Source organism: Bombus impatiens, unplaced genomic scaffold (assembly GCF_000188095.3).
Source record: "Bombus impatiens unplaced genomic scaffold, BIMP_2.2 scf_0548, whole genome shotgun sequence".
Classification (NCBI taxonomy): domain Eukaryota; kingdom Metazoa; phylum Arthropoda; class Insecta; order Hymenoptera; family Apidae; genus Bombus; species Bombus impatiens.
This window is the reverse complement of record NT_176967.1, coordinates 335,619-354,878: the sequence shown is the minus strand read 5'-3', so window position 1 is coordinate 354,878 and position 19,260 is coordinate 335,619. Positions and strand designations below refer to the sequence as shown.

The window sequence follows — 19,260 nt, the reverse complement described above, 5'->3', positions numbered from 1 at the left end:
ATTGTGTACGTTGGGAAATTTTAGATAGAAGCGAATCGCTGACAATGATCGAGTTTCTCAAAATAGCAGTTTCCCGTCATTTCAGCCCTGTTGCGATTCTAATCTCATTCTCGTTTCCTAGATCACCAAGACTTTTAATATTTTATGAAACGCCTTACACGCAAACTTAAAAGATAAGAAAAGCATCATCTAAAATGATTTAAATGACGCAGCAGGGTTGAAATGCGAGATGCGAAAAAACGTAATTAATAATATTTGGAAGGAGATGAAATCTTGCGATCGTGAACGATTCACATAGCTCTAGGAAGAAGTGTATTACTGTTTCGTGAAATCCTCTGGCCCTGTTCCTTACAATGAGATCTGACGACAATGCAGTGAGAAATGTTGGGACGGGTCGCGATTTTAAAGGCGTCTACGAAGTACTATCGTCAAGGGTATTCATGCATGCGCGCAAAGAGAGAAAGACGGAGCAGCGGAGTGAATGTGACGGAGGGATCGAAGATAAGGGGGTGAGGGTGGCAGCGAGAGAAAGACATTAAGAGGCTGTTAAGAGGGAAGGTTTGGACAGGGTGTAACAAAGGGCCAGAGAGGGTCTGGTCGGAGATGATTAATACATTATTTGCGAGCGGAAATTCACTTGGAAAGTGTCGTTTGCACGGAGCTCCGTGTATAAACCGGTCTCGAGGACGACCGTTCATCTTCCTCGAGAGAAGACGAAGGGTTGTTATTATTCCTAGGAAAACGGGCCAGCGATTCGACGCTCGTTCAAACTGCCTGCGATTTTTTTCCTTCTCGTTTCTGCAAACAAACGACCGCGATCTAATCGAAGGAGGATTCGGTGAAACGATCACGATCCGATCGTAAAGTCTACTCCATCTCAATTGAAGGTTTACACGAGATTCGACGATTTACCGTAAGCCTGTTCCTAATCGACCCTCGATCGTTCAACTTCCCACTGATAATGTCCTTTCTCTCAGCCTTGTCTTCAAGAATACTCATTATTCTGTCGTTTTAATCGAATTGCAGATTACCAATCTCTAGAGAACCTCTATATCTTACATAATTCTTTGCGATTCCACTCGTGTTGTTTGCAAAAGAATCTGCCGGAATGGGCTAAGCGAGATCGATCGTCCGGATCACAGAGAGTTAAATAAGAGAACAAAACTAATTCCAAGGCAAATTGGAATACTCGTTGTATTCGTTATCCGGGACAAATCTCCGTATAAGAAAACTCAGTTCGCTTTACAAATCGAAGGAACATCCCGGTGGACGATCCTTATGATTCCACGTATCCACGCTCGGTAACTTGGGTAAATGGTATGGTACAAAGTTGGAAAGGACTGAAGTTTCGTTCTCCGGCTTTATGGAAAACGCCACGGGAACTTTCGCGGTCCGATTTGCCCACTGCGGGCCGGAAACTGCTCTAATTCCAACTTTCTAATTCCGGCACCATAGCCGGTTAATGGCGTTCGTGGACAGTTCGCCGTCGGTTTACGTACTGCGGGCTTTCAACGATTTTATCTCTCCATCTTTACGAGTCGTAAACAAAGTTCCCATGATTACTCCACTCCACAATTATTGCAGTTTAATTGTTTAGAAATTATCAATTCTTCTTCACAACGGTATACGAACTTTTGTAGTGAACCGAAAGTAACAATGTGCATGGTTGACTTTCAAAGACCGTCTTCTTTTACGATCAACGGGACGTACTTCGATTTTCCTATGAAGACGATGTCTTCAAAAATGAAAAATTATTCTACTACTAGTCGACTTATTATCAATTCTTAATTTGGTCCACGACCATAGGTTCGCAGCTTCCCGTTTGCCACCTCTAATTCGATACCACGCTGTATTGGCTTCTGTCTAAGTGCATGCGGATCGCAATAAATCTGGATGCAGCGTGCCAGCGCTATCATGCAGATTGGCTTTAATGGCGGCCGATAGTGGAGCGCGTTTAACGAAGTGATGCGTATCAAAATTTAAAATAGCGATTTCCAGCGCCTTTTCCCTCGTGATCGAAGAGATATGGACGAATCGGTCGATCAAACACGAGCACGTCGGACGTTACGAAGCGTTCAGGCCGCGCGATCATTAATTCTGGTCGCCTTAAGCCCCGAGACTTCGTTGAGCTTACGCTCGTTGATTGAGTGACCAATGAACCGTACTCCGTCAACTTCCTAAGCTTCCAACCCGTTGGTCAGCCCAGTCCGGAAATCCATCGCATCGATGTACGCACGAGTGTTGTCCGATACGATGACCCATGGATCCTTCTATGATTTCGTTCGATTTTTTGACGCGCGAATGCTTTGCTAGGTACGTGAGCGAGCTCCTCGGTAGACGAAAAATAATAGCCACGAATAACGATGCACCGTTACGGAACTATTATTAAAAGCTCGGCCATATCCGCGTATTAGAGCAGGACGCAGCTCGGCAACGATTTCTTTTTTATTATTTGAAGTTTCGTCGAGCCGGATACGATCCTTTCAGTTGGCTGAAGCTTGTGTAAACGGAGCGTCGTCGAATGTCGGAAATTAAAAGAGACAGAAATGAAAGTCGTGTATTCCAAATAAATAAGCGTTGCTGGTATTTCTAGAATTTTTCAATTTACGGTCCAGCCAAGCAGCGTTGGATGAAAACATAAAAAGGAAGAATCAGAACGTAAAGTAAACAAGAAGAAGAAGAAAGAAAGGAAATAAGAACAGGAAATCAAAGAATGTGGAAGAAAAATAAAAATGAATAACGGCATAGTTTTACCCATACTGATTCCAGAGCTGGATGGATCCTCGTTCTTGGCTCCCCAGCTGCCAGCCAAATTTAACGCCAGCAAAGGCCTCTCCTTAAGCAGCTCGGCGACCGAGGCCAACCCTTCGCAGCCACAGCCTAAATGGGGCAAGTGCAGCGCTTGTACTTGAACGCAGCCACGAAGAGCATCGCAGACCCGGGACACTTGCTCGCCGGACAGATTCATGTCGAGGACCAGTCGTGCCAGGCTGGCTGACGCGTGACTCAGTCCACGGCAAAGGGCGTTCACCACGCACTCCAATCTGGAACACAGTCGATCGATGCCTCGATGTTCGTTACAAACGCCTAAATCGTTCGTTTAAAGCCGTCGACCATAGGACGGTACACGGAAATTGGCCCCGAATCATTGGACATTTGGTTTAACCCGATTGCACGGCTCTGTTTGACCCGAGATCATTCTCATTTACTCGCGGACGTGGAAGCGTAGATTCGAATGGAACGAGTAGGTTTAAAGGGATTAAACAACCGCGTTACGGTTACTTGGTTTTGGAACACGATGGTAATCGACGGAGCATGTTGATGGTTCTTGGTTTTCCCGCGGCCACTTTCACCGTCTTATTCGCGAAAAACGTCGAGAACGCGGCACCGTGGCACGAGTTAAGGAAGCGTTGCAGTTTTCCTGCTAACGTTTCGCAAGCATTGCAGTTTCCTTCATCAGTGGCTGCTTGACATACTGCTACCAATACGAGCGACTGCAGTGTTTGCGAAATGTCAGCAAAGAAGCCGAAAATATGACCGTCGAAAGCGAGCGTTCCAGTTTTCTCAATTAAAACTCAACGAACTTGGTCGAATTTTTATGAAAAACGATTTTCTTGCAACGGTACCTATACCTTTCGTAAGTTGTTAGCTGTTCGTAATTCTCGAGCGCAAACTTATGTAAATCTGCTCGAGTGTTGAAGAACGCGGCAACAGTGAATAGATTTATGCGCGTGTAATATTCGCCACTTCTGTCTATTCGCCATTATTTCGAGAGGTTGGGACGCGTACGTGTGCAACAGTTATGCAAAGCCTGGCCACGGTTACTTCTCCTCGGAGAATTGCAAACGAGTCTGGATTTCCTTCAGCATTATATGCTAGTCGGTAAGCTCGGTTAGGATTCTTACGGAGAACGATAAGCGATACGATCGAGACGACGTTTATGTATCAGAAAGAAATTTTTATGCAGCGTTGCGCGCTCCATTTGCGGAACAGTCGAAACGATGGTGGAAAATAAACGAACTGGATCGCTATAAATAACGTGACAGTCTTCGTTTACATATTCATGAACATTATTTGGCAAACAAAGCGACGCCTTCAATTACACGATATTCCTGGAATTAAAATAAAGTGGTCTGTGTTTTCCAAGTTAATTAAAATATCCAAGCCCGTTATTGTTCCGAGCCGATGTGATTTTATTCGACGATCAAACAAATCCGTGAATCGCGCGACGCGTGTCCTACATTAAAATACATAAAAAAAAGTAAAAAAATAAACCGTGCAAACGATGAACAGGCACACTTCCGATGACCTCGTTTCTATCGCTAACAATTCACGCCCTCGCGAAATATCTCTACGCTTAATTTACTAACTCGAACTATCACCGCTGTATTTGTAGGTACAGAGCGCGTCTGACCAATCGTGTCTGCTATCACTCGCAGCCACTGATCGCTCGAAATATTCCGACAGCTGTCACTCATTCTCGCTACAGATAGCTTAGTTAATCTCGGTCGAGATTTCACGAAACACGGTCTCTTCGTCAACGTCAGCCAAATCGTGATCGCCGACTTTTCAGCAACCTATCGACAGTTATATTTCTTATACGATTTTCTTGACGAAGATTTCTTCAGAGTTTAGACAGCGTTCTTCACTTAACAGTCCATTCAGTCTCGTTGAGACTGAACTCGCCCTGGAGGATTTGTATTATTTACACACTGCGTTAACGCGGCTTGTAACGTGCTATTCACCAAGGAGGAAGATCGTGTCTCGATATAACCAGTGCGAGCAGAAAATTTATCGTCTTAACGTAACTTGTCTATTTGATCCATTGAATTGTTCGAATAACTTCAACGTAGTTTTCGATAAGCGAAACGATGCAGAGGACGATCAAAGAATTTTTCCCACGAATATTAATTCCTCGAACAGCCAGAACTTTCGGCAAGTTCGAAAACTCGTAGAATTCCATCCGCTATCGAGAAGATCGGCTACCGTTTTTCTAATGTTTTCTCGGTTCAATTGGATCAGACGAACGAGTGGAACAGCGTAGAATTCTCTAGAAACATCGAGAACGAAATTGCAGAGCAATCGAGAGAGCAGAACAAACCGTAAAGTACATTGCGCCCTCTTTCATGTCGCGACTCGTGTTTCTTTTTCCGGACGATTCCTCTTCTGCTGCAAGTCTCCGGGTATTTCTTCCATCCATCGATCGAAATCGGCGTTCTTTGCGGAGCGTTTGCCTGCTAGCGAGATTCTGACCGAATGTAGAGTACCTTCACTCGATATCATATTGAGCAGAGCGGTTCCGGCGGAAAAGAATAGAACGAAGGCAAACGAACGGGTGGAAAAAGCGAGAAAGACATTCTCGATGCGCAACAATGAGTTTGTCGGGTCGAGAATGTTCCGCCTTCGGGCAAATAGCGGTTAAACGATGCCCTGCTCGTGCACCTCGTCGCGTGTTTCAAAGATTTTTCTCCGGTATTGGTCCTGTTTAGACGACAGAGACGGCGCGGAGAGGAAAGCAAGTAATAAAGAACGCGACGGCGCGGAGAACACGTCAAAATTGGAAACAGCAATGAGCTCGGGATAGAAGGGATGGTAGGAGGGTTGAAGGGTAAACCAAGTACGTAGAAGACTTTGTTTAGGAGTAGTCGGAGAAATTGTACGGGAGAGGGAGAACAGACGCAGGATTCAGCAGGGGAAGAGGCTGGGAACGAGATTAAGAGACCTCGCGATTTGATTGTAGTCTGGAAATTGTAGCCAAGTTTTTCGTAAACGGATAGCGCCAAAGCGTTTCGCTGTGGAAATCCCGCTGCGAGAAAAATTATGAATCGTCATCTTGAGGCAAACTCTTTCGAAAAGCCTTCGAAAAGTTTCAAAGCGCTGCGACAAAGGCAAAAGGAACAGAAGGAAGCGCCAAGGGGCCAGCTAGTGGAGTAGAGCCTCTTTTGCTCACGGAATTCGTAGAAATATAGACTTTGAAGAAGAATAGAGACAAGACTGGAACCGCGAACGAGAGGGGGACGAGAGACGAAAAGAAGTCGAAGAAAGGAGGTTCGGAGGCAAGGATGGAGTCGCTAGAGAGCGAAGAAACGCGAGAAAAGGAGAAATATAGAGGACTGGTCCGACGTTCAACTATGAAAACCATCGTGCCGCGTCCTCCTTAATTTTTCGCCACGGGTCACGAAGCCTCGCCCCTTCATGGTCCTCGAACAATCTCCCCAAAAAGAAGGAAAAATATCTCGAAGCCTCTCTCCTCTATTCTTGCCGCGGCATATTGTTCCGCCACTTTCTCGACTTTTTCTCCGCCACGACTTTATGCAGCCTCTCTCGACGGCCGCTCATTGTTACCCCGCTCTTCTTGTCACATTTGGGGGAGTGCGTTTGCTCGCGAGCTCGCGATCGTCGTGCTTTGAATATCGAATATCGGCCTTTTCGCCAAGGGGCCACGCGTGAAAGACATCTCTGCTTCGCAGAAGAAGATCCTCGAGTTTCGTTGGTCCGAAGTTGTTTGCGGGAGGACGTGTTAGAGAATTGAAAATTTCCCAAGAGTTACTCTTTAGAATAAAAATCTTGCTCGTCTTGCAGTAGCTGCGACGCTCAGTGCGCATCTGCGTCAAATTTATGCCTCGAGTTTCTCAGGTTTCAACGGTTTCACTTTATAGAGAAACGACAAAGAACGAAAACAATTTTACGCAGCTGGATTCGAATAGGCAGATTCGACGGATATTCGAGAATTATTGTTACGGTCGAACGTAATTCTGCAGCGCTTCCATCGCTTTCCACCGTGTAGTTTCTGTTCTTTTCCTTGCAAACATGCTAGAAAGCAGAGCATCTGACACGGCCAATGTAAACGTACGCGCGCACACACGAGCAACCAGAGCGGTTATGTAAATGGGGACTCGAAGCATCACCACCCTTCCCGTATATTCGTACTTTGCTCGCTGGGTAAACACGCGCTCTTTCCCACCCTCCGATCTCCACTCTCCGAGCGAGGGTAAACGCCTTCTTTGCTATCATACGGAGCGAAGTAAACTTTTTAATTTACTTTCTGACCTTTGCGCCGTACGATCGATGAAAGAAATTTTGCAGAAACGATCCTGACGACCTTTCACGATCAAGCACGTACATCAATCCTCCGTCGTCTATAGGATGTTCTTTGAAACTGTTAAGTATCGTACGTGCAAGCATAAATCGATGAAGATCCATAAAAGCATCCGAGTGTGTTTATAAAATGTGTAAAACCTGTTTCACAAATCTCTATAACGAAGGTGGTTCCTTGGAACTTCTTTTCGCGCCGAAGATGAGTAGGCGTTCGTTATTAATAGCTCTAAATATTTCTCAGTCTGTCTTAGAAAAGAACCCGTCGAGACAGCTTCTCGCTCCGAGTTAAAAACTGATCTATTTGTTCGTCCATGTACACGTACTTTCCTCGGGCAAACTTTTTTAATCCACTTTCCGATATTGCTCGACGTTTGCGCAAACGGGCCGACGGTTTTTTCGCTGTCAGCTTAACGAATACTCCGATACGGTTACCCTTCGGCACCTTTCCGCGTGGTAACCTTCCTACGTTTCGCGTGCGTCTTCTTAAACCGTGTTTGAACTCGCACAGTTTTAGAAACGCGAAGCGAAAGCTTCGTCTTTTGATTTTTAAACGTCTGAACAATCGCCAAACTATCGCCGCGAAGACGGACACGTCGAGCACGTTCTGCGATTGTCACACATTTTGCAAGAAAATCGTACAGGGAGAAAATTAGAGAAATTTCTAACGGGAAATTAGACAGAGACTCACCTATCGTGCGCTGCTTCCTCCAGACAAGTTATAACCAACTCAAAGTCGTTCAGTTTCTTCTTGCTCAGGACGCTCTTTAAGTGTCCGGCCAACTTTTGCGCTTCATCCGCGGGGAACTCTTGGCCAAGAAGCGACGTGATTCTCACGAGCTTGACACTTTCATTTCCAGCTAGAGCTTCGAAAAAGTCGTCCAGGTATCTGGGATCGGAGCCTCTCTCCACTTGGAACACCACCTCGAGGGCCTCGAGGGTGCAAGCCGGGCTCTCCAGGATTCTCGCCCATCCTTCGAGTTCCAAAGGCGAAGTGTGGACCAGCGGTGCTGGAGGTCTCTCGTTGGGCGCGGGACCAAATCCCGGCCCTGCACCGACCAATCTACACACGGCGGAAATGTTTCCATCCGAGGCACCGGCTGCTTTCAGCAACGAGAAAACTGCTCTGGGTGGTACCTCCAGCGGACACAATTGGTTTAATATTAAATGCGTCTTGGGTCCCAGTAGTCCAGCCAAATGGCTGATGATACCCGATGGCAATCCCTCCAACTCCCTTCGAAGAATATTGGCGTATTGAGCTACTGAGGTTAAGTAGTAAGCTGCCAAGAATTCGGCTACGGCCATGTGAATCGGTGTGTACAGGTCTGGTTTTCGTCGTTGCCCGAAAATCAATCCTTTGGTCAGGAATCCCAGTCTGGTAACTTCTATACCACCACCTCTAGCTCTGAGTTCAGCTTCGGTATAGCAGCACCTGCCCTCCCTCAGCGCAGCCAAAGACACTTTTCCAAAATCCTCCAGTCGTTTTCTGCAATGACCTGGGATCTCCTCGTTGTAAGGTACCGGTGGATCGAGGCTCCTCTTCACGATACACTTCACGGCTGCTTGAACCAGCGCGCTGGTTTCCGTTGGTAAACTTCCAGAGTCCTGAGAAACGAGAGAGCAAGCTTTAAAGCGTCGACATTTTTACGAGTTCTCGGAGCTCCTGTGCTACGTCGAACACACAGACAACGCGAGATCGTTTTTATGGCGCCCGGTAACGAATCGACTCGGTTTCCCAACTACTCGTTCACGATTTTTCCGCAAACTTTAAACGTCCCCTTCACCGCTCTATGACTATCTTATCTTTATTTTTCCAACCTTATTCTGTTTCGATATATACCTGATAGAGACAGCAGAGCATAATCCAGCCGAGAGGATGCTGACCAAGCTGCTTGACGGCCTGTGGTTGTACGTTCAGCGCTTCGAGGAACTCGCAAGCCTTCTCTGCGATGTCGTTGTGAATGAAATACGCCACGCAGAGCCTCTCGACGTGGGGCCACTCAAGTCCAGCCAGATGGATCCTTCTTTGAACTAACGGCGACAGTACGCTGGAGTTACTGGGCGAGCAAGTGACCAGGATCCTCGCGTCGGGGAACAAACGTCCCTCGAGAAGGTCTATAGCATCGCCTAGGGACGCTCTGCCCCCCACACATTCGTCGTATCCGTCAAGGATAAACAGCACACGGTCCTCCATTAAATGCAGCGTGCGCCATACTTGCGCGACCGCGTCGCCGATGGCTGCCGTCCTTGGGAATAATTCCCGAGCCAAGTAATTGAGCACAGGACTGCCTCGAAGTTCACGGAGAGGGACGATGAACGCCAGAGCCGGACTATCGCCTTGTATCGCCCACTGGTGAAGAAGGCGGAGGCAAAGGGTCGTTCTTCCGCTTCCGGGGCCTCCTTCAATGGCCACACGGCGAGGTGCCTCTGATACCGTGCCATCGCTCAACTAAAACAGTGGATACAATTAATCGATCGAATATCCATATATTTCTGTTTCGACAAAATTCATTTGCTATTTTTCCTAGGTCCGACTAAGATTCAGTTAGGTTTGATACTGTGCGACCGCTTAACCGGGACGTAGATGACGCTCGATCGAGTACCGATACCGTGCAATTTGACAAAATTCGATTCTTCTGGATGTAATGAACGCAAGGAATTGCTTTTCTATCGGGTTCCTGTTACAACAGTCGAATAGAATTGTATTTGACTTGCATCTGCTAAATGGTAGATGCGGTTGAAGTTAGCAAAATTACAGATAGACGTGGTTCTGATTGAGAGAAACGGTCGATCCATCGAATAGGATTAGTGGTTCACGCGAGAGCTTCCAACTTCTAATTGGTAACCAGTTGGAACTGGAGAAACCGAGGAGTATCCGAGAAACTGGTCACGAAACTGCTAACTTTTCTTCTTACCATTGGTCCGCTTGTCTATCCTCGGCGTACGAACTTCCGGTATACAAACTGTTCGTGATTCGCCGTGCCTTTCATTTCGTTCTCTTTAACTTCTATCTCGAACAGAGATAAAAGGCAAACTTATCTGCCTGCGAGACTGATCTTTGGCTAAGTCTTCGACGATCACCAAGCTGCCCTCCCCTGTTTTCCAGACACCTCGATGACGCTAACGAGACTTGGCGACTTTCAACTGCCACGTGGCACGATGTCCGACACGAATCGATAAAATGGAAAAGCAAATTTCCCATATAACGATGGAACTATTCTCTGCACGGCCTAGAAACGGATTTAATCAGCGTCTGACAAAATTGTTTTTCGCGCAGCGCTTTGTGCACACGGCCATTGTTCCGGGGATGCGCGTGCCATGGCAATAAAGGGAGAAAGTCGTTTGTACCGTAATGCCGTAACAATTGCGAGTCTGCCGATCGATCACGCGATGAGCTACCCTTTGTAGGGCAGGAACTTGCTTACGGGACCGATTATCAGAGGACAGAATCGCGTGTTTCGAGTTCCATCATCGTGCATCGACTATCGATCAGAAATCTGTCCCGATTGTTTACCGATCTGACTCGATCGTTCATCGCTGTTTACGAGCTCGTTAACCCTGCCATTTGTGTTGCATTAAACCGTATCATTGTCACGTAATGTACTTGAAAGTTGTACGGAATAGTTTCGAAAAGTAGACAATATATCAATTTCGCAAAAGACAGAGAGATAGTTGCGAAAAGGTTTTGCATTATGGTTTAGAGCCACGCCCTCGTTATCGGTGAACGTCATCCCAGCTTGTCCTAGATTATAAAGGGCTCTATGATCATGGTACCCTGCTACGTAGCTCCTTCACCACAGGAGGCTGTCGGTCCGAGCTATTATCCCGTGATTTTAGTCCCTTTACGGTCTGTTGCTTGAATCTTCCCATCCCTTTCGAAGTAGATCATACGATCTGCTGTATATTATTATTTGATGCCTCTCTCGTTTCAACGGATACTGTATCCCCGAGGCTGGCTGTATTCTAATGCTCGCTTCAGCTGTTCAGTTTGAACGGCTGGCTAGGTCTACCCTGTGATTTCATCGAGCCTTCCTCTTCTACTATTTCAGCAGAATGGTGTTCGACCGTAGCCTCCTTATCTCTACGGTCTTTATAGTCTCTCAGACCTCCCATAGCCTGTTATTGCGAGTCCTCCATTGCCGAGGGTTTTGGGATTCTTGACTTGCCGTGCTTTATTGACCGGCTATTTCCATCAACGCCAGTGAACCTCGTGATTTCAGCTCGTCTAATCTGTTTATTTAGCCAGCTTATATGTATAGTTAGAGTATATGTATAGAGAGTTAGCCAGCTAGAGTATAGTTTGCCGCTTCTAATATATAACTATAGCTCCGTTAGATCTTGTATTTTGTGCTCTGGATGTGACCATAGTTGGTAAACAAACAAATTCGAATTACAAACAAGAACACTTGCAATGTAGACGGACCACTGAAGAATGTAAATAAACAAATGTCGAATTTTGATTCAGATGAAACAAAGTACTAGGTTGTTTGCTCCGGTACTTTCGTTCCAATGTGCAATCGTTCGCACGAACTATATTCTCTAAAATTATTGGGATATTTTTTCAACTACATCGTATTTTCAGTGCATTTCGAATTTCTTAGAGTTTTCCACTGTTGTTCTATACCTAGTCAATAAAATTATAAGTTATACTAAAATCATGGCCTAAAGGATACACTGAATAGCAAATCTGTTATTTTGTCGTACGTGTTTCGCTCGTCCTTAGCGATCGTGTGTCCGTAAATAAGCGTCGAGATGGTCTAGCAACAGTACTCTTCGCTTGAACGAGCAAAAAGGAGACAACAGATGAAAGACGAAGGGAACAATATCTTCGTTTTACTGTTCCGAACGCGAGTCCCAGATGAAGATGCTATTGGTGCGAGTAGGCGTGTTTAGAGACGTCCGTGGCAAGCATCGAGACAAAGAAATTACTTCCAGCTGGCCGGATCGGAGAGCGTTCGTCGCTGCGCTTGTCTCGGGCGCCCGGGAAAATGGAAATAATATTCCGGCAGACGAACATTGAGGCCTGGAACGTCGGTGATCCGGAAAGACGTTCTTCAAGACGGCGCTTCGCGACGTAAACGCGCTCATTATGGCGCCGTGCATTCTTTGCACGCGGGCACGCGATAAATTCTACGCTTTAGTGGAATTTATCGACCCAATAATTCTTCCCTTTCATTGCTTACAGCAATGCTGACTCGATAAATTGAATTGAAGATTCTAAATCGGAAAAAGGAAGAATTCGATTCTCGTTAACTAAACGATTAGTCTTCAGCTTTTAATTTCGTTTCATTTCTTTCTACGTTTTTATACCGTGCTGTATTGAAGTAAAGAAAGAAACTCGCTGAACAGGGTCAGAAGAGCTTTAAAAGCTTGTTCCTTCAACGATCTGCTTGTTCTCCCTGGCACGTTTGTCGACTGTACGGCACGAATTCGTTCGTGTTTGGAGGGTATATCGGGCTTGCACAACCTTGACGTGGCCATGTGTCTGCCGTCACAGCCTGTTCTCGCGTTCTCGCGATACCGAGCCTCGAATGGCACGGTTACGAGGCTCATTTTTCCACGTGCACGTTTCCAGGTGACGTGGCGCATTGTTTGCGTTTCCTGGCTCCGTTACACGCTCGCGTTATCGACCTCTTCAACGTCGGAAGCTGCGAAACGACACACAGAACTGTTTGCGAAAAGAGTAATTTCATCGTCAGAATGATCTATCGAGGCCGAGGTCGCGACGCTTTTCGTCTCGACTAGCTTACGTCTTCTTCGCGAATTTTCTTCCTTTGACGTTCTTGCAGTAGCATTTTCGTTCGATGCCTCTATCGGCACAATATAATACGCGGTATTTACACAATGACAGTAGAAGATTTATCACACCTAGGTGAGTGTATTACAGGCCGAAGTGAAATTTGAAAAATCGAGACTTCACAAGTGTGCTACGTCTTTGAACAACAAGTGTCTCCACGTACCTGCTTAATTACAGATCGGTTCATACCCGAAGATTCTAACAATTCTGTAACACGAAATTGCGAAAGCTTCGAATCTCTGATTGGCCGAGACGGTTACATTTATTAATTGCGACGCCTGATGAACGAAGCGAGCGTAATACACCTGCTGTCTCCTATCATATCCCGCTAGTTTTCTTCTCAATCCCGCGAAACAGCCGATCAATACCGTTTATTATCCGTACGTCGAACGAAAGTGCCATTCTGAAAACAGATCATAAAAGAGTCGCACGTGTTCCATTTAGACATCACGTTTTTCCAACCACGCAGGTCGGCTCTACGAAAGATCGAAACAGATAGAGCGACGCTGAGATCTTTCGGTTACACTCGAGTACGTACATATATCCGCAAGATAAGGAGATTCCGAGGCGGACGGATACATTGTGGCTTCGATAAATCTTTGGTTCGCGGTGCTGCCGGCAGATACTGCCGGTATTAAGGCCGGGAAGATTGAGATGTTAAGCGGATGGCTGAGTCGGTCGCCTCCGCTATTTCCACGTTGGATACGTTCTCGTGCCGTGTGTACAAGTTTCCTGGTAAATTGACAGGCTGGCTCCGGTGATCGATGCTTCGGCTGTCGTTCACGCCTACGACCGTGCCGCTTTGATTGCAGTTTGCCGAAAGCCCAAGGGGCCTTGTAGAAACGCCTGCAGGCGGAGACGTTGTATCGATTGAATTAAATATGGTGGAACAGTTTCGCTACTCTGAGAGTCTCGAGTTTAACACAAGTTGATTCAGCACGAGTGACGTTTAAAAGAAATTCGAGTTTTTCGTCTTAGATATTATTTTGTTTGATTGAACGAACTAAGCGTGGGATGAGATCGAAGTACAGGCGAAATTAAAATGGTCCATTGAAATCGAAGCTCGATCACTGGACGTCCTTCGGGGCACAAAGGTAGGCGGTGTTCGCGCGCTTTGTCAGAAGCCATCAGCATTGTCTGGTTAAAAAGCCTTTCGAGAAATGTTAACGAAGCGAAGCTTGGCCATCTTATCGAGCCACGACAGAACAATGCCTCGTTACGCCAGAACCGGACGAATGATCGCGCGTTTCTTCACGATTTTGTTCACCGCATCTTCGAGGCGCGATTAAAACCTTCTTTATTCGAGAACCGAAGGAGCTATGACTTTGCGACGATATTCTCGATTTGATTCGACTTCATGTTATTATCGGAAACGACATCGGAAAGAGTTCGAGTGGGCCACCGAGTTCGAGTGGGCCACCGTCTTCGAGTGGGCCACCCTCGTCGACTGTTCAACCCCTTCCGAGAACGTTTCACTCTCCCCCAGTTGGGAAACGCTTCTCGATGCTTCCAACTTGCAAGAAACGAGATTGTCTAATTTCTCCCTTCAGGCGGTTTCTTTAATTGCGTTGAAAATCTCGGTTCAGGAATATTTCTTCCTCGATCTCACGCGAGCTTGCACTCTCTCTCTCTTTCTCTCTTGAAAATCCTTTTTATCATCTCCGTCTGCACTTGTCCGAGGAAAGCACTTTTTGCGCGGTAGAAATGTCCGAGATTCTTCTCTAATTGCCAGTCCTTTGCCCGTTTTACGATCAACGTTTACTCTGCCCTAGATTGGTCCGTCAAACACACAGTCTATTTTCTATCGATATCTCGATAATATCTCGATGTTTCACTGCAGTACGATTACCTTCTCCATCGGATACTTGACTTCTAAATTCCGTGCAGAAGGGATTTTCGATGGTACGAGACAGGAACGAAGGCTCTTTGTTCGATTGTTCAAGAATTCCCTTGATCAGCAGGTGAAACGTATCGAAACTTCCTACGTGAAACGACGGCTTTGCCCGGAGAGAATTCATCTTTCATGGTAACAAACATCGACAGACATAGCACGGCGGTTCCCAGTCAATTCACGATGGTTCGTCGAAAATCCGGAAGGACGGCTCTCCTTCTGTTTCATCCTCTTCTTAGAACGATTTAACCCGGCCCCATCGTTTCGCTCGATCTTCCTCCGTTTTGTTTTTAGACGCAATCCGTGTCGTTCGCTCGAGACGGACAGTAGAATGCAACATCCACTTGGATATCCGTGCCGAACCGTGAACGAAGAAACTCGAAAAGAAACGGATTTCCTGGATCGGAGTAAAACATGGAAATACTGCATACGACTAGAGACAATTTTACGACGTCTCTTCTTTGTTCCTTTAATACCTATTTTGTCTGCCGTGCGATGGTGTAGTAGAAGTTAAAGAAACGTCTTTGATTTCTTTGATTTTTTGATCTTAAACGCAGACTAATTGACAGAGTAAGAGCAAAAACAACGGAGTGGAAGTTTGCCGCGATTCGTCACGGAAATTCGACAACGTGAAACTTTGACAGCGAGGGATGCGGATAGGTAACTTGGCTTTCACATATCGCGAAGTTACCGCGGAAAGTTTCAGCGTTCGACGGAGAAAATCGTGGTTGCATCGCCGGCTGTCCGTGCAACTTGACTTTCGCAATTACGTAGTCGATATCATGCAAATGTACAGCGGGCGGCAGGACTACCCTGTCGAATACGATTGACGTAGAATATCGTCGTCTCTGCATTCGGAAAACTTGCTCGCAACTCTACAAAAATGATATAGCCTGGCCGTGACACCTATACATTCCCTTGTTTCGAATACTTGATTTGAATTTTATTTAAATTTCCAAACATCCCCAGCGAGAAAAAAATTAAAAAGTTAGAATCGCACGAGCGCACGAACCGAGGTAGATAATTCAAGTTCTACGCGTTACAACGACAAACTTGCAGCTTTCTTCTTATCAGAAATTTCCTCCCAAGGGATTCCTCCGCTTCCTGTTTCCCCTTCCCGAACGTCCATCGCGTTAGAGTCCGCGAGAAGTTTTACGACCGACGTCAACAACCGGTACGTCGCGTCACCAGAGACGAAGTAGTTTCCGCGGGATGATTTATAGCACTCACCCTAACCGGGGCGAAGATCTGGTCGGGCTTGATGTTCTCGAGCCTGTGCTCCTGCTCGCCTTTGTGCAGCAGCTGCAGGTGCGGTTGAAAGTGCGCCGGACAAAGGGTGCCAAGTGGAAGAGGCGACGCCCATGCCGGCAAATGGGGTGGATCACGAGTGCCTAGCTCCCTGTAGAAGGACTTCAGGAATCTGCAAGTACCAAGTTCGTTGTGTTTAACCGGCCGACCACGTGCAGGAACGCCACTCCACGAATTTGCTTAATTCCGCAAGCATCACGGGCTAATGGAATGTTGGCACAACGCCGATGACCGTTTCGCGTCGCCGTTGCATCGAATACAAACCAAATATGGTCGAATGTGATTCTTGAATTACATCGATCCCCGAGGAGATTGGAAGATGTTGATTTTGGTTGAGTCGAAAGGGATTTCCAGCGTATCGTCTAACTATGGAGAAGAGCAGTCTCTTGAATAAATGCGAAACTTCATAGTTTCGTTTCTTACCTTAAACGATAAGCAGTAACTGTCTTCCCTCTAAAGTTAGTACACGAGTGCTTATAGAGAGGAGTTGGAAAATTCAGGAAAGATTAACACGCTTCGGCTTAGCCTCGACGGGGTTTTATCATTTTATCGATTTGCCAGCCAAACCAGGGATAAGAAGCCGTCTGGCAGACTCATTTAATTCTACTTTAAACTCCTGGCCGACGACAAACTGCTTTCGAAAGCTGGCGCGCGTTCTTCTTGCTCAACTTTTTACAGCATCCCACTAAAATTCCAATTAATTCGAGTTACGAGGCGGGACGCGGCGTTACAGTGGATCGCTTATCGGGTGACTGGTTAATTTCCCAGGCGACGAAACCGTAGTCGCGCTAAGTGGCAACTTCGCGTTGAATGATGCATTCGTTGTACCCAGGTAAGATTGATGATCTTACGCGGAGCCCATAGCAGGCTGATCAAGCGTGGAGAAAAGGATTGGACAAGGATAGGGACGGGGATAGGGTTTTACTGCTTCCGGACGATTTCCCCGACAGGAACAGTCTGCAATTTTATGGGCTCGCCCTGCTGGGACGCAGGTGGCCCCGTTCGATGACGATTACCTTCTTATTTATATTATTACCTATCCGTTTTATTGTTCGCGAGGATTGTGAATTCTTGTTTCGATCGGAGTTACGATTCAAAAATTGCGAAACGTCATTTAGATCCGACTATAGTTCCTCCTTATATTCCATTTACTTGCTTATTTATGAATCAACTGGAATAAATAAAAAACAAATATTCCATCCCATTAGTGTATCCCAAGAATATGGAACATCTCGCAGAATTTCCTTACAGAATCCAGCAGCCAGTGGTGAAATAAACATTTTTCACGTCTCGTTGGCCAGCAGAAGGTTAAATAGCGTGTCTCTGAGGAAAAAGAAGAAGAAGAAGAAGAAGAAGAAAAAGCGAACTGACCTTAACAGTCTTCCCAGGGGATCCCTTTCTGGGGACGGCGGACCTCCGATTCCACTTCCGGCACCGAGTCTTCGCGAGGACGCACGTGCGCTCGATATGTATGCAGCCGGCGCAGGGGGCGGGCTGCAGGGCGGACAACAAACGGGGCTGCTACCCCCTGGGGTCGAGAGGGTATAACTCCTCTCCAATTCCTGAAACAAAAGAAGAGAAAAGCCGCTTTAGTAGGTCCCTCTGACTGCTCGCCCCTTTTTTTCCTAGCTGCCAGTGTCGTTTCAATATGGCGCCATTTTATCACGCGTTTCTATTGCCTGCTACGCGCCGCAGAAACCACCGGTTGGTTCTGCGGACTATCCCGGATAAATAAATGTCGTTGGAAATTTATCTCCCCTGGCGTCAATTTTTTCTTCTTTTTTACGAGTCTTTCTTGGCGAGTAATATCGAAGGCGTTTGGTTATCGTTGCTGGATTAAAGAGGATGTACAGCGTTCGTTATTGGAAATATCAGGAAGCAGCAAGGGTCAAGGGTGAGCGAAATTTCCCTCTCGAAAGCGGAAGACTAATGGCCGAAGCTTGCGAGCAAGCCCGAGCCAACACGTGGCTCATCGACGCTGACCGAACGCAATCGATTACCCAAGTGCTGAATCATCGCTGGTGAAAGCGCCACGATTAACGATTTCAAGCATCGATTATTGTTAACAAACTAACAACCGCACAGGATGTGACGTTTTGTCGAATAAGGTTGGATAAATCGAGCCGAAGCGCCGTTGAATATAAATTACCGAATATATTATATTTTTAGTTATACGAAATTGTTCCACTGTTCTTTGTGAATCAAAGAAAATGTAAAGGAGCGTCATGTATAAGTGTTCCGATAAAAGTGCCACATAGTTTTATTGAGAAACGAATTCATTAGGTGGAGTGGGAACGAACGATAATCGTCGGTGTGTCCTGCGGCATACGAGTACGTTGCCGCGTTCTTTATCCGCAACGGTTTTGTTCCCGAGAGAAGTCGAGAAATCGTGCGGTCACGTCGGCGATCAACGTGAGAGTAAAAAAGAGCTTACGGTTAGCGATAGTGGCCGCCTTTCAATCGTAACGCTTCTCGTCGGCTACGTGACCGAAGATAAGTTGATCAGAACGGAGGAAAATCGAGAACGACGACCGACGTCCGTTTCGCTTTTTCCCGTTGCGGCTTTTATCCGGAGACCAATTTTCTTCTCGCACCGCAAAGACACGCCGTAACGCGCATTCCACCCCGTCGATTTCCCCCTTTCTTTCGTCGCGCCTTCTTTCGTCTTTTTTTCTTTTCTTGCCCGGACCTACTTCTACCGATATCGATTGGTAAACGCTCCTCGAAGAACGAACCACAAGGACAAAGTACAAGACAGATCCATCATCCAATTTGTTTTTTGTCCCACGTCACCAGACCACCCTCTCTTTCTCTCCCTATTTCAGAACAACTTTTGATCTCGCCGAGTTTTACCATAGAATAAAGTTATCTCTTTATTTATTTATTTATTTACGCGTTCTACGTAATATTAATAATTATTGGATGCGTTCCATACTATTTACTTATTATTATTTCAAACAGAGACACAGTCTTTGTTTTATCGTTCGCAAAGGAAACGCAAATTTTTAACAATCTGCTAACTTTAACTAACTTCGTTGATGTAAAACGCGATGTTATCATTTTCTCCGAAGATCGGCGTACGAAAAGCGAGTAGCAGGATGAAACATCAGGCAAGGAGTAGAAAGTGAATGATCAAACAGCCGAACAACTCTAGAAGATGCGCGTAGAA

The 19,260-nt window shown here is 46.2% G+C and overlaps 1 protein-coding gene across 1 annotated transcript in view; it reads right to left on the bottom strand.

Moving 5' to 3' along the window:
- Nucleotides 1-19,260, bottom strand: part of LOC100742674 — a 167,652-nt gene that overhangs the window by 25,278 nt on the left and 123,114 nt on the right. Inside the window, exons 5-9 of the mRNA XM_033322033.1 lie at nucleotides 17,463-17,653; nucleotides 16,014-16,203; nucleotides 8,936-9,544; nucleotides 7,787-8,700; nucleotides 2,755-3,044 (exon numbers count right to left, since the gene is read on the bottom strand). Of these exons, the coding sequence (XP_033177924.1) occupies nucleotides 2,755-3,044; nucleotides 7,787-8,700; nucleotides 8,936-9,544; nucleotides 16,014-16,203; nucleotides 17,463-17,653 (2,194 nt within the window). The remainder of the gene's footprint in view (nucleotides 1-2,754; nucleotides 3,045-7,786; nucleotides 8,701-8,935; nucleotides 9,545-16,013; nucleotides 16,204-17,462; nucleotides 17,654-19,260) is intronic.